General features: G+C 38.7%; 1 protein-coding gene across 3 annotated transcripts in view; it reads right to left on the reverse strand.

Moving 5' to 3' along the window:
- Positions 1-13,276, reverse strand: part of MKX (mohawk homeobox) — a 100,791-nt gene that overhangs the window by 55,730 nt on the left and 31,785 nt on the right. For all 3 annotated transcript variants that reach the window (XM_075587662.1, XM_075587664.1, XM_075587663.1), the window contains exons 4-5: positions 8,243-8,396; positions 6,812-7,147 (exon numbers count right to left, since the gene is read on the reverse strand). In XM_075587662.1, coding sequence (XP_075443777.1) covers positions 6,812-7,147; positions 8,243-8,396 — 490 coding nt within the window. The remainder of the gene's footprint in view (positions 1-6,811; positions 7,148-8,242; positions 8,397-13,276) is intronic.

Raw genomic sequence — 13,276 nt, forward strand, 5'->3', positions numbered from 1 at the left:
TTATGGCTTAACTAAATATATATATATATGTCATTAAAGCAGTTGGCACTCACGTGTAGTTGGAGTAGATGTTGGTGCTTATCCCTTAGAGGTAATATAGATAAGGTGTTTTCACTGGACAGCCGTGCAGGAAAAACGAGACAGCACACAAAGGTAGTAGAGCTGTATTGAAGTACGTGGCACACACACACCAACATTTCGGTCCTCACAGAGGGACCTTTCTCAAGGGAGCGCACAGACATGGTGATCTTTCAGAAATGTATACCCATACACAGGTGTGTTACATAACAATTTGGAGACCCTGGACGTCGCAAGCCTATATACTAATATCCCACATGTGGATGGAATAGAAGCCCTCAGACAACAGTTCTCCAATTTTGCTGAACACACTGGTCCTCCCCCAGAATTCCTACTCCTCCTTATTGAGGTAATTTTACATAAGAACTTTTTCAAGTTTGAGAGGGGTTGTACCTCCAATTGATGGGGACAGCTATGGCTTCCAACATGGTGCCCTCCTATGCCAACCTCTTTATGGACATCTATGAGCAGACACATCTCCTAAATGATGTTCCATTCGCAGAATATATCCTACACTACACACGCTACATTGATGATGTGTTTCTCATATGGGGGGGACAGGAGTCTGAGTTACTACAATTCATTGCCTATCTCAATCATATTCCTTCGACCATACGGTTCACGGCCACGTACAGCATGACTAGTGTAATGTTTCTGGACACAATTGTATACAAGGCTAACGACACATTGGCCACCAGAATCTCCCAGAAAACAATGGATAAAAACACATTGCTGTATGCTACAACTCATCAACCTGTACCAGAATGATGGGAAGAAAAAAGTATGGAGAAGGCTTGGAACGGCTCATGAGTCGAAGCATACCACATCATCTGTTAAACATGGTGGAGGCAGTGTGATGGCATGGGCATGCATGGCTTACAATGGCACTGGGTCACTAGTGTTTATAGATGATGTGACAGAAGACAGAAGCAGCTGGATGAATTCTGAAGTGTATAGGGATATATTATCTGCTCAGATTCAGCGAAGTTGATAGGACGGCGCTTCACTTTACAGATGGACAATTACACAAAACATACTGCGAAAGCAACCCAAGAGTTTTTTTTAAGGCAAAGAAGTGGAATATTCTGCAATGGCCAAGTCAATCACCTGATCCCAACCCGATCGAGCATGCATTTCACTTGCTGAAGACAAAACTTAAGGCAGAAAGACCCACGAACAAACAACAACTGAATACAGCTGCAGTAAGGGCTTGGAAAAGCATCACAAAGGAGGAAACCCAGCGTTTGGTAATGTCCATGCATTCCAGACTTCAAGCAGTCATTGCCTGCAAAGGATTCTCGACAAAGTATTAAAAATTAACATTTTATTTATGATTGTGTTAATTTGTCCAATTACATTTGATCCCCTGAAATAAGGGGACTGTGTATGAAAATGGTTGCAATTCCTAAACGTTTCATACAATATTTTTCTTCAACCCCTTGAATTAAAGCTGAAAGTCTGCACTTCTATTGCATCTCAGTTGTTTCATTTCAAATCCATTGTAGTGGCGTACAGAGCCAAAATTATGAAAATTGTGTCAGTGTCCAATTATTTCCGGACCTACATGTATATATATCTATCTATCTATATATATATATCTTCAGTGTAAGTACTGAAAATGCGCACACCTTCTTCACTTATGTCCGAAATGGTTCTCATAGTTGACTATGACTACATAGTTTAATGTAACACTGGTTTGAAAACAAATTCAAGCAATCCTTGTTACCTTGAAGTCTTTAGTGACTTCTATTCTATTCCATGTCCCTCTGACAGCAAAGGGAGTAAGGGAGAAATATACTGTAAGTGAATGTAGTAAAATGGCAATGTCCTGCTTGTGCCCTTAACATGTAATGCAATGATCTTGGAAGCGTTAGGAATTGGAAAAAAAGAGTATTACTAGACTGAAGTAACATGTAGTGGGACAACAAAACATTAGGCATATTGTAGGCTAATAACGTAAATGTGAGGATATTTCTTTCAACAGCTTCAACCTTGGTAACGCATTGTGGGAAGTGTTAAAATTAGTGCCTGGAGGCTCTGCCTAATTAATGAGTTGTACATCGACAGCTGCAGGTAGCTGACCTGAGCTATAGCGTGGATTATACAATGACACCTGCTATAATCACGTCTGTGCTAAAGTGGCCTTCCGCATACTATACAGCAAATTATGCAAGGCAGGACAGTGCTAAAAGGGTTTCATGGTCACTAGGTGATAATGATCCTAGAAAGTTACTCTTGTAATAAAGCTGAACAATTTGCAAATGTCCTGTAATGTATTATTTAATGTGTCATTGTTTCCCACATGGTTTCTCTAAACCCATTGTCCATATTTTAGTAATGAGTCCCAGATGGTTTTATTTGAACTAAAATTTACCGCTGGACACAATGCCTTGGAAACTGGGTCACCACACCTGTGGAGTATTATGTGTAAGCTCAGAATGATGAGTAATAAAGCTTTTATGATTCACTCATTACCCGTACTGCGCTATATTTCTGATCCCGATAAGGTTATTCCTAATTTGTAATAGAAATCTTGTTTCTTACATAGCACTGCAATGTACTCAGTGCTGTACATACAATTTTGCAGGCACAGGTCCTTCCCCTTCAAATTTACAATCTAATATTTGGTGCCTGGAGCACAGGGAGAAAGTGATTTGCTCAAGATCCCAAGGAGCTGGTGGAAGAATACTGTGCACTTTATGGTCAGCAGATATCACATGTGGCTGACAGAAGCTTTCCTGAGTGGTCTTGCTTCAGCACACGACATTATGAGCACACATGCAGACGTGAGAAGGGATAAACAGCAGAAAGCGGCATGCTCCCGTTCATCAAGCTGTTTTTGCAGACAACAAACACAACTATGATATCACACATCATGTACGAACTTTCCAAAAAGTTTGAAAATGTGAAAAAAGTTCACTGGAACATTTTAGCACAAAACGTTTGAGCGAAATTGACGAAGTCTCTGTCATGCTCTCAAAACCTATATTTCAAGTTGTACAGACTTTTCAAGGTTCAACATTACTGTATTTGCACATTTCACATGATTGGCAAATTTGGGCGAAAAGTACACATGTCTCTAGTTGAGATCATTATCATCACATACATCGTCACATTACAAAGCCTCTTACATAGAATATTAAACATTTCCAACATATGAATTAAGCTTTGGCAATATTCCAGTGCAGCTCCACTCATCTACAGCACTGGTGTTTGTATAAAGAATAAATTGCCAGAACCCTAAACAAAGTAAAAATAAATGTATATATAAACTTCAACAAGTTATTCAGCTACAGTATAAGTACATGTAGTAGAAAGAAAATGTTTATTGACTATAGTATCTGTATTATCCCAGTTTGTTTCCCTGTCCCATTTTATATGCAATGTCTTGTTGATCTTTAAAATAGGTTCCTTAATTCAATTCCCCCACCTAAATAGCCCTGATCTACAATATGTGGAGTAAACAAAGCAAGTCTAGTTGTAGGATATGAATGTGCACTTGTTCGCTGTGAAGACAGACAACAGGCCTCAGGTCCTAAGGCAGCGTTAAGCAAGATAACATACCTCAAAGGCCGCTTATTACCTCTACCTTATTACATAGTATATATTTATATACTGTATAGCTTTTTGTGATGGTACTGTCCGGTACTCAGTACTGTAACCTCTTATTACCTTGCTGCTGGGGGGTTTCCCTGCTTGCTGAGCGGGCTGTTACACTACACAGCCAATCCCTCCCACCCCAGTCTGTTTCCCGCCCATGCGGGGGTGGGGAATTGTGTGGAGTAACAGAGGGACTGGAGCAGCCCTGTCAGGTAAAATTCTTAGAGGGGGGAAGTTAATGTGTTGAGTTGTGTGTATGTGTTGGGGTGTGTGTGTGTGTTGGAGAGAGGGTGTGTGTGTGCATATATATTAGGAATACATATAGGGTTATTGTGTGTATTGGGGGGTTATTGTTTGTATGTATTAGGGGAGGGGTTATGTGCATTGGTAGGTTGTATATTGGAGGTTATTACTGTATGTGTATGGGGGTTATGTGTATTGGGATTTTTTTATGTGTAAAATTCTTAGAGGGGATGTGTGTGTGTGTGCGCGTGTGTGATTATTGTGTGTATTGGGCTTCCTTGTGTGTATTGGGGTGTCGTATTTGTATTGGAGGGTTATTATGTGTATTCGGGAGGGGGTATTATGTGTATGGGGGTATTATGTGTATTGGGGTGGGGTTATTATGTGTACAATTCTTAGAGGGGGGAGTGTGTGTGTATATGTGGGGGTTATTGTGTGTATGGGGTTTTTGTGTTTCTATTGGGGAGTAGGATGTGTATTGGGGGGTTATTATGTGTATTGGGGCGTATTATGTGTATTGAGGAAGGGTACTTAGTGTGTATTGTGGGAGGGGGGTTATTGAGTTTGGGGAAAGAGGTGGGAGCATGGGGGGAGATGTGTAGGGTGGAGAGTTGGGCGAGTAAGAGAGGGGGAAAGGTGGGGGTGTAAGAGAGGGGAGGAAGAGGATGAGAGGGAGGAGAGATTGGGGTGTGAGATACATGGGGGCTCTCACAAGGCTGCTGACATTAGCGAGGGGAGGGGGCAGAGGAAACTCTAGTCCTGCGCCCCGGGAAAGCTCCCTCAGTACTGGCACCTCTTTTCTTTTTTTACGAAAAAAGCACTTTGTGTGTATATATGTAGATATATATATATATATATATAGATAGATAGATAGATAGATAGATAGATAGATAACACAATTTTTTTTTTTTTCTAACTAATTTATCCATCTCTACACAGTTTTCCTAGATTTCTGCACACTTCCCACTACGGTGGGTTAGCTTCACCTTAACGGTTTCCATCTTGCAATGTGTGTGTGGTTTACATGTGTATGACATCAGTCTATTCATTAGTGTGTCCCTTAGGTCTTTTTGGTATATTTTGTGTCCGGCCGATCTTGCTGATCCAGGGAACTAGTTTCCCTGGGATCTCACCTTACACCCTTCTTGCATTAGCCTGATATTTGTGTATAGGTTTAGACTTTTTGTATTGGCCAAATGTCATATGTAGTCACTTTGTCTATTTCAGGGTTCTGTTTTGGGTTTTTATGATGTTTTAGTTTGTTACATTTGAGGAGATTAAAGTATTATTTTTTGGGGAATTTTTTGAGTGCTCATTTTTGAGACTTCTTGTGTCTTTTCTGTATTCTATTTATCCCTGTCTCAGAGCACCGACTTGTTTCTCTCTATTATAGAGATTAGATTATGGTCTTATAAATACCCTAGTCTTATAAATACCCTAGTCTTATAAATACCCTAGTCTTATAAATACCCTAGTCTTATAAATACCCTAGGTGTGTATGCGGTTTCTGTTTGTTTGTGTATGCGGTTTCTGTTTGTTTGTGTATCTATATATATATATATATATATATATATATATATATATATATATATATAAACCAACTGTAAATATTACTGTATGTTCATTTGCATGTCTTAGATTGGTCTGCAACCCTGTCTTTCCCCATTATCGCCCAGCATACAGCGCTTCCACTGCAGCAAGGGATTCTGGGAAATGACATGCAAATGAGCACTCAGTGCCACCTTTTGTCTCAAGCTCGTATTACACAAGCAAATCCTCAAGCCAATGCATGCTGTTTTAAACACAGCTATTGATGGTGCACAGGCAGAAGGGACGTTGCAGCCATCGGTAGAAGCTTCTCCCTGCTCCGGTCAGTTGCGTAATGACTGCGTGCAGATAAATACTGTCCAGTTCCTTTTCTTAAGCTGGGAACGTGATTATTACAGGAGAGGTCCAGTATTTATAAGCGCGTGCTTGCTAACCCTTTGGGTGCTAAATAGACATACTTACTATGTCCTGCGGTCTGGCACTCCAATGGCCCCATGATGTAATCTCACAGCTAGTTTCTGTAGGGGAAATCATGTTCTGCGCAGAGCGCGATCTATCAGGAGGTGAAACGGAGGACTCCAAGGGTTAAACAGCTGAGGGAGCGGGGAGAAGCTACGATGGACACCTGCAACATCTCTGCTCCCTCTGCACTGGGGTGAGAGTGGGAGAGTGGGCTGCTGGGGCTGCCAGAGGCTGGTGGCCACAGGTGAAGCCCCAGAGGGCCACATTATAGATTACTTATACATGTCCTCTTCCAGCATTAAGGTAAAGGGTGGGTCGCCGTGTTGGTCCTTTCTTCCATGTAGTAACAAAGGAGGTAGAGGGAGTAGGTGCTATGATACCTTTTATTGGACCAACAAGTCGTTTATAGCTACTTAATAGCACTATTCAGTACAACAGGTTCCTTTTAATTAATCAGATTCAGAGGGCATGCAAATCAATGAACTGTGGAAAATGTAAGGAAGCTGTAAGAAGAGTAAGTTACTGTACAGAAACATTTTAGTCAATGCTCCTCTTTCGTGCAGCATTCTGTATCTGATGTGTAAACAAGGTTTCCTTCGCAACATAGAACACATACTGTACAGGGGCTTGTTCTGAACGGTGAATTTCATCTGACCTTTACCCTTCCGCATATTGACAGGCTAATTAATTACAGTCAAAGAAGTTAATTTATTTGCAAATCCAACTTCACATTTGCTGTTCTAAAATACTTTTATATTGGAACACACTAGCTTCTTTCTAACCCCATGTTTTGACGGTATTTGCTCTTTCATGAATAGGCTATCTAGCAACAAATGCATTTAATCACCAATAAATGACATATATTGAGGGAATGTCTTACCTGTACGATAGACAAAATTGCCTTCAGTTTCTGATGATGAAGGAGAAACAAGCTCTTCTTCAAACTCATTGGAGCTAAATGACCCCGAGTGGTTCCTTTGTCTCGTTTTTTCCCGCATGGCTGCATTGGTTGCCATGACATGTCGCAAAGAGTCATTGAGATAGCGGTGCAACAAGCTACTTTTGTATTTTGGAGGAGACACGTAATCTTCATTGGTACTGGCTTCTGCTCTCACACCTGATTTGATGACCGAGCTCTCGTTTTTAATCACAGTATGGTGAATGGGCTGGTCATATCCTTCTTCGTTAGCATGGCCCCTGGGGGCATTTTCACCATCTTCAAGAGAAAAAGAAATAGTCATCAGATATGAAATGTCGATCTGCTAATACTTACTTGGTAACTTGGGCAATACACTCAGAGGCTCCATGTACTCTTCCCTATGGTTACAAGGTCTACATGATGCTCTCACATGAAGGACTTTTTAGTACTAAAAGAGATGTCTAACCTCGGATTCTGACCCCTGCAACTGCTGTTCTGTTGGATTATGGAAGATATAGTATGATAAATGAAATCCATGTTAAGTACTGTATACAGTACCTGTAAAGCTTGTGACTAACTTGGAGCCCATGAATACCAGTTAGTAAAATATAGATTTGTGCAACATTCTTGCTGAAGTTGACGGACCAGGTGAAATTTGTCCTTATTTTTCAATAGATATTTTGCAAATTTCGTGTGAAATTTACGAGAATATCGTGAAAAAATATAATCAAACAGATTTTAACACATTGAAACATCTGTAGTAAAATACTGGTACTAAAAATGTAATATTTTAAGGAGGCTATTTATTAAAGTCTTCAGGCACCAAGACTACAGTAGTTTAAAAATACAAAAATACAGAAACGGACACAACACTACAGTGGTGCAAAAAAAAAGAAGCACACATACAGCAACAGATTTAGCACCTAATTACTTTCAGTTGTACATTTTCTTGTGATAAATTTGGTGCTAATTATATTTTTTTTTAGCTAGGGGATTAATATCCATGTTATGAACGAATAAATGAATACAGAGTAAGGAATAAGGAAGATGGAAGATGGAAGGGATTTTCTCAGCAATAGCAAAATACGAACGTCAGACTTCTTTAACCTGCTGTGTAGCTATTAAATATCCAGCACGAATAAAGTGATTTATTTAGTTGTGTTATTCATTTACGCAGCTGCATAATAACACCAACAGATAAAATGCATACAAATCAGAGGGGTGTTCTCTGCATACTGTTACTGCCAGCCAAAGACTTAATTATATCATTATTAAAATGTATTATTATTTTATAAGTGGATTGTATTTACGGAAATCTCAATATAGTGCAGACGTGCTTAAGTAAAAATGAAGGAAAATATATAAATGAATATGAATAAAAGATGAACAAACCTTCAGAACAGGAGTCCTCACTGCTGACACTTAGCCTTTCCGCATTCCCTTGAACATATTTGTTGTATAACTTTATCCTTAAAGCCCAGCTCAGGTCTGGTTGTCTCACAGTATTTTTGAGCCGACGTCTTGCATTCGCAAACCAATTTGAAACCTGCCAAATTGAAAAACAAGTTTGTTTTTTGGTCCATGATATGTATAATATGGGACTGTACAGTACTGTGTGTCGATTTATCTAAAGACTAGACACAGATCCAGCGAGCTTCACGGTACCTGAGAGACCATGACCATGTGTAGCTGCTGTCTCTCTATCTGTGGCCAATGTTATTCTCATTTATTTCGCTCATCTTTGGGTATATCAAACATCCATAATACATTTTCACAATTTTCACCGCATATTGACTGTTTTACTAGGAATCAAGAGCTGAGGAAAAATCTCACTTCACTATACATGGAGCTACAAAATACAGTGTTTTTAATATGTGCTGCATTACATGTATTTCGGAGGATTGCTTTTCAGCAGATCATGAAAAAAAAATCACTTTTTTAATATGATCATTCAGTGGAATTCTTTCTGAATTTTTAGAAAAATTGTGCAAAAAAATAATAATTACTTGCAATTGAATTTTCTGCAAAAGTCACTGAAATATCTCCCAACTTTAAACCAAAGCACAATTCTGCATTTCGATATAAATCCACAGAATATTTATTGTCCCCACAGTTCTACATCTGTATTTAGGAAAACTCAGTATTTTTCATACCATTTTTTTTAATCCACCTTACTGAACTCTCAGTTATCACTATCAGATGGGATAATGGATCATGGTGCATGCACAGCACTAAGGCCTGAATTCACTAAGCGTCACCTAAATTACCACCTGTTATTCATAACAATATTTACTAGACCATATACCGTGACAGCATCCTGGATTACTCCTGTAAAAAGCTTTGCATATTCATAACGGCAGGTCCACTCATTATAGCTCATTGTAGCCTAAAAGATATTTATCCCATAGTCACTAAGCTCTGTTAACTTTAACGTCAGGAAATAACATAGTGTTATTTAAGTCTGTTTTAACTCCCATTAAGAACCAGAAATAAGGCTTCTCCTGAAGAGGAGAAGCCCATTGACTTACTATACCTCCAAATACATTAATCTATACTGCATGTGGTGAGACACCTTTGAACACCTGAGATATCTACTTGTGAAATATCCTAATTTAAATAAATGTAATATATTTTACATCTTTAAATTTGTCTCTCTTTTTAAGAGCCCTGAATAGTAGGAGTAACGCAGAGACTTAAACGTTGTCCCATTATTTGAAGTTAAAGCAGCGTTATCTTGAAATAACATGATGTTGAGCCTATGCAAATGAGCTTAATTATGGTCTTGGTGAAAAAAGGTGTTAAATATAAGAAAATATCGGCTGTTCTTGTTTTTAGTAAAACCACATTATTTTCCCTGATTTAACTAATCTACACTTAAGAAGCGCTCAGCTTCAAAATTGAGTTCAATGTAAACTAACAAAAGTTTGACAACGTTTTTCATTCTATAGCGTGGTGATAGTTACACAATTCAGTTATATTTTCCAAAATGTTACTTTAATAAAACAACATAATTAATGTATCTTTAAAAAAATAACGTTTCCTCAGAATAGCTATTTTGAATTTGAGCTGGTTCAGCACAGCAGCACTGCTTTATGGCAAAGTATGTCTCTTTTACACACCCACTAGATGTAACCTAAGCATACCTGGAGGGAATATGCATAATAGTGATTCAGTGCCTACTGTATGTGATTAATCCCGATTTCTCTTTTTTATACTAAGAGCAATGTAGTTAGAAAAAATGCCCTAATTAATGGGCTATTGCTATAAATCAATTGAGGTATGTTTTTAGATTCTTCTTTTCCAAAACAAGCACAATGGTTCTCAGGCTGTGGTGCTTGGAACACCCGCGGCCCAAGAACAATGCAGTGTTTGTCCCTGCAGTGTTTCAAAATTCTCTCAGGCAGCTCTCGCTCTGAGCTTTTCCATCACTTCCACAAATGCTGATTTTTATGTCCAGTATTTTTAAAAATAAATGTTATACATAAATAAACATGTATTGATGAACAATGCTAAGAACAAGTATGCATCTACTGTATGTACATTTTTATTTGGACCAATAACGTACACAGCACTTTACAAGAGAGACCATGTTATACCGGGCATTATAATAAGTGAAACAAACATAAAATCAGACAATATGAAAAGAAATCCCCTGCCCGGCGAACTTACAATCTGTGTCCTCTAAACAATTATCAACGCTGAAATGATCCACGTGAAGAATTTTGCCACAAAGTTTGCCGAACATTTTTGTGTGTTGAGTAACTCTGTAACCCTACTCGAAGGGTGGGGCTGCAAAAATAAAAAGATACCGAAGCTTCTGCATCTTCAAAAATACACGGTCAATTGAGAATAATAAAAAATACTTTCCTGTCCCTGGGTGTCCAATGGAGAAAGGAGTTCAGTTCTGTCATTGCTAGCCACTGATCAATGGTATAGAGAGAGCATTCAGGGTGCAGCATCATTAGCACATATATATTTATACAAAACGTGTAATATGAGGCTGCATTTCATGCCTTCAGTAAATCTCTATGTGCTCATGAATATGCCAGAAAGCTATTTTTAAAGAGTCTGTGTACCTTGGGAAACAGACGGGTGCTTTGATGCACAGCAATTTTTACGCTGGAGATTTTTGCAAGAGGCTTCTGGATCAAGCTTCTTCAATGTGGTGGAGATTGTTACTGTGCGTAGGAAAGCACATACACTTCGGACATTGCAGAGATTTGTGGGGTATGCAGAAGAGGAAAACTGTGAGCTGAGATACATCGTTTAATACAGAATAATAGATCCTCTTACAATAAGTGCTTTATTAGGCTTCTCCCATAAACACTTCCCAATTTGCAAACGCATGCATACGGTCAAAGAGATACTTTGAAATACAGACAGACAGAGAGGCTGAAAAACAATGCCTCCCGAAGTGAGTGGCCTCCATGCTGTTTCTAAGGTGGAGGCAGTGACAGCTGGGCAAACAAAACAGGGGATGGGAAAAGAAAGAGCGGCGGGGTCAGTGACCTAAAGCAAAGAGATACGATGATGAGCTGCAAAAGGGGTCTGAAGGGCATTGTTTGCTAATTATTATTGCAGGACCCCCAGGATATGAAAGGGTTAAGGATTAAGGGGGGGAGGGGGAATCAGAGATGGGGAGTAGGGAGTACATTTAAAAAAATGGGTGAGACCAAGGAAAGAAAGGGAGGCGAGAACTAGGACAGGGGTGCTCAACGCTAGTCCTCAATACCCCAGAACGGGTCAGGTTTTCCGGATATCCCAGCTTCTGCACAGGTGGCTCAAGCATTGAGACATCTGTGCTGAAGCAGGGACTGATTGAGCCACCTGTGCTGAAGCTTGGATATCCTGGAAACCTGATCTGTTGGGGGTGGGGAGGGGTGGATTTGAGCCACCCTGAATTAGGGTATTCATCCATAAGCGACAGCCCAACTGAGCCCGATCAGGCTTTTACTTATCAAAACTGTTCATTTGATCGTCAAATAAAAATATATTTTCTCTAAAACTGAATGTAAATATGCATTAGAAGGACTTCTTCTGTGTAAAAGAGCTTTTGTGATCTAGGGAAAGCATACAAAAGCATTTAACATAGTGACATTGTGTTCTTCAAAAACGATGTAGAGTTAGGTTACTGTATATGACGTGTGATAGAAGAGACCTTAGCAACTGGGGTTCTAACAGTAATATGTAGTACTCGTTTTTATTACACTAGTACAAGGTGAAATTAATAATGTAGCCAATGTCAAAGTTTACTAACTTTCCCCGGCCACTGATGTTTATTGAACAAGCACATTCAATTGTCATTTTAAATATTGGCCAATGGAAATTACATCTACCCTAATGTGGATTAAAAAACGAATGGTAATGTGTCTGATTTAAAACAAAATTTACATTTATTAAAGCTCTTTGGATGATAGATTTTAGAAAAATGTGTAAAATATGAATATTATGCAACAGAAAATGTAGTTATTCTTTGTAAAGTTAATCTATTTTTCTAGAAAAATAGAGTGAAAACAGAACAGAAGTGGTACTTTTTGCCACTAGTACAGTACTATCATACTATGACCATTGGTTTTAATTCATATTGCATCAATCTTAGAGCCTATCTCAAGCATAAAGATCTCTTTCTCTACTGAAAAAGTCCTAAATAATCTTCAGCCGTCTCCGGTATTTGTAACTCTGCCAAGCATTTCTAATTTGCCTAAACTTAATATGTAAATAATGTTAGATTATTAGCTTTCAGAGAAAGAACAATACTGCATAATTAGGCTTAGTGAATAAATAAGTTATGCATAAATAAACACCACGTATTAAGAGAATGCTTTTGATAGATCTTGCTGCTTGGAACAAAGCGTGGGCTTCTTCATCTTGTCACTTGGCTTTTTCAGAACATTTTCTTTTATACAAAACAGGTCTTGCTGGAAAATTACAGTAGGTTCTCTTCTGGGTCAACATTTTAATGTCAAACTCATTGCTTTACAACTTCTGTATTTTTCTGTGACAACTTAAGAGACCTATACTTTACTAGAAATCCTGTCATTTTCATTCTGCTCTTCAACTACTTGTTTGGATTAATCATAATGACATGTCACTCATTACCGGAGACCAAAAGGGCTACTCTGGAACCCATCCATCTTTTAATGCACCAAAGGTGAATAAACTCTCTCCAGGCAGTTCAGCTGATTCCAATGATATATGGGTGATCTGACTTCCAGAAGATTTGTGATGACACGACAATAAAACAGTAAGATTAATTTGCGGGTCACTTAGATATTTAAGCAGTAACTATAGAGTCTCAGTGTCTCCAGAAAAATGTCATGTTGAGAAAAAACAACATTACGCATGAAAAGTTATTAATTTTTTTATAAATATATATAATAATAAATTCTGAGGTATGCAATGGCGTAACACACAGGCAGCTTGTGT

This window comes from Ascaphus truei, chromosome 2, assembly GCF_040206685.1.
Source record: "Ascaphus truei isolate aAscTru1 chromosome 2, aAscTru1.hap1, whole genome shotgun sequence".
NCBI classification, from domain to species: Eukaryota; Metazoa; Chordata; class Amphibia; order Anura; family Ascaphidae; genus Ascaphus; species Ascaphus truei.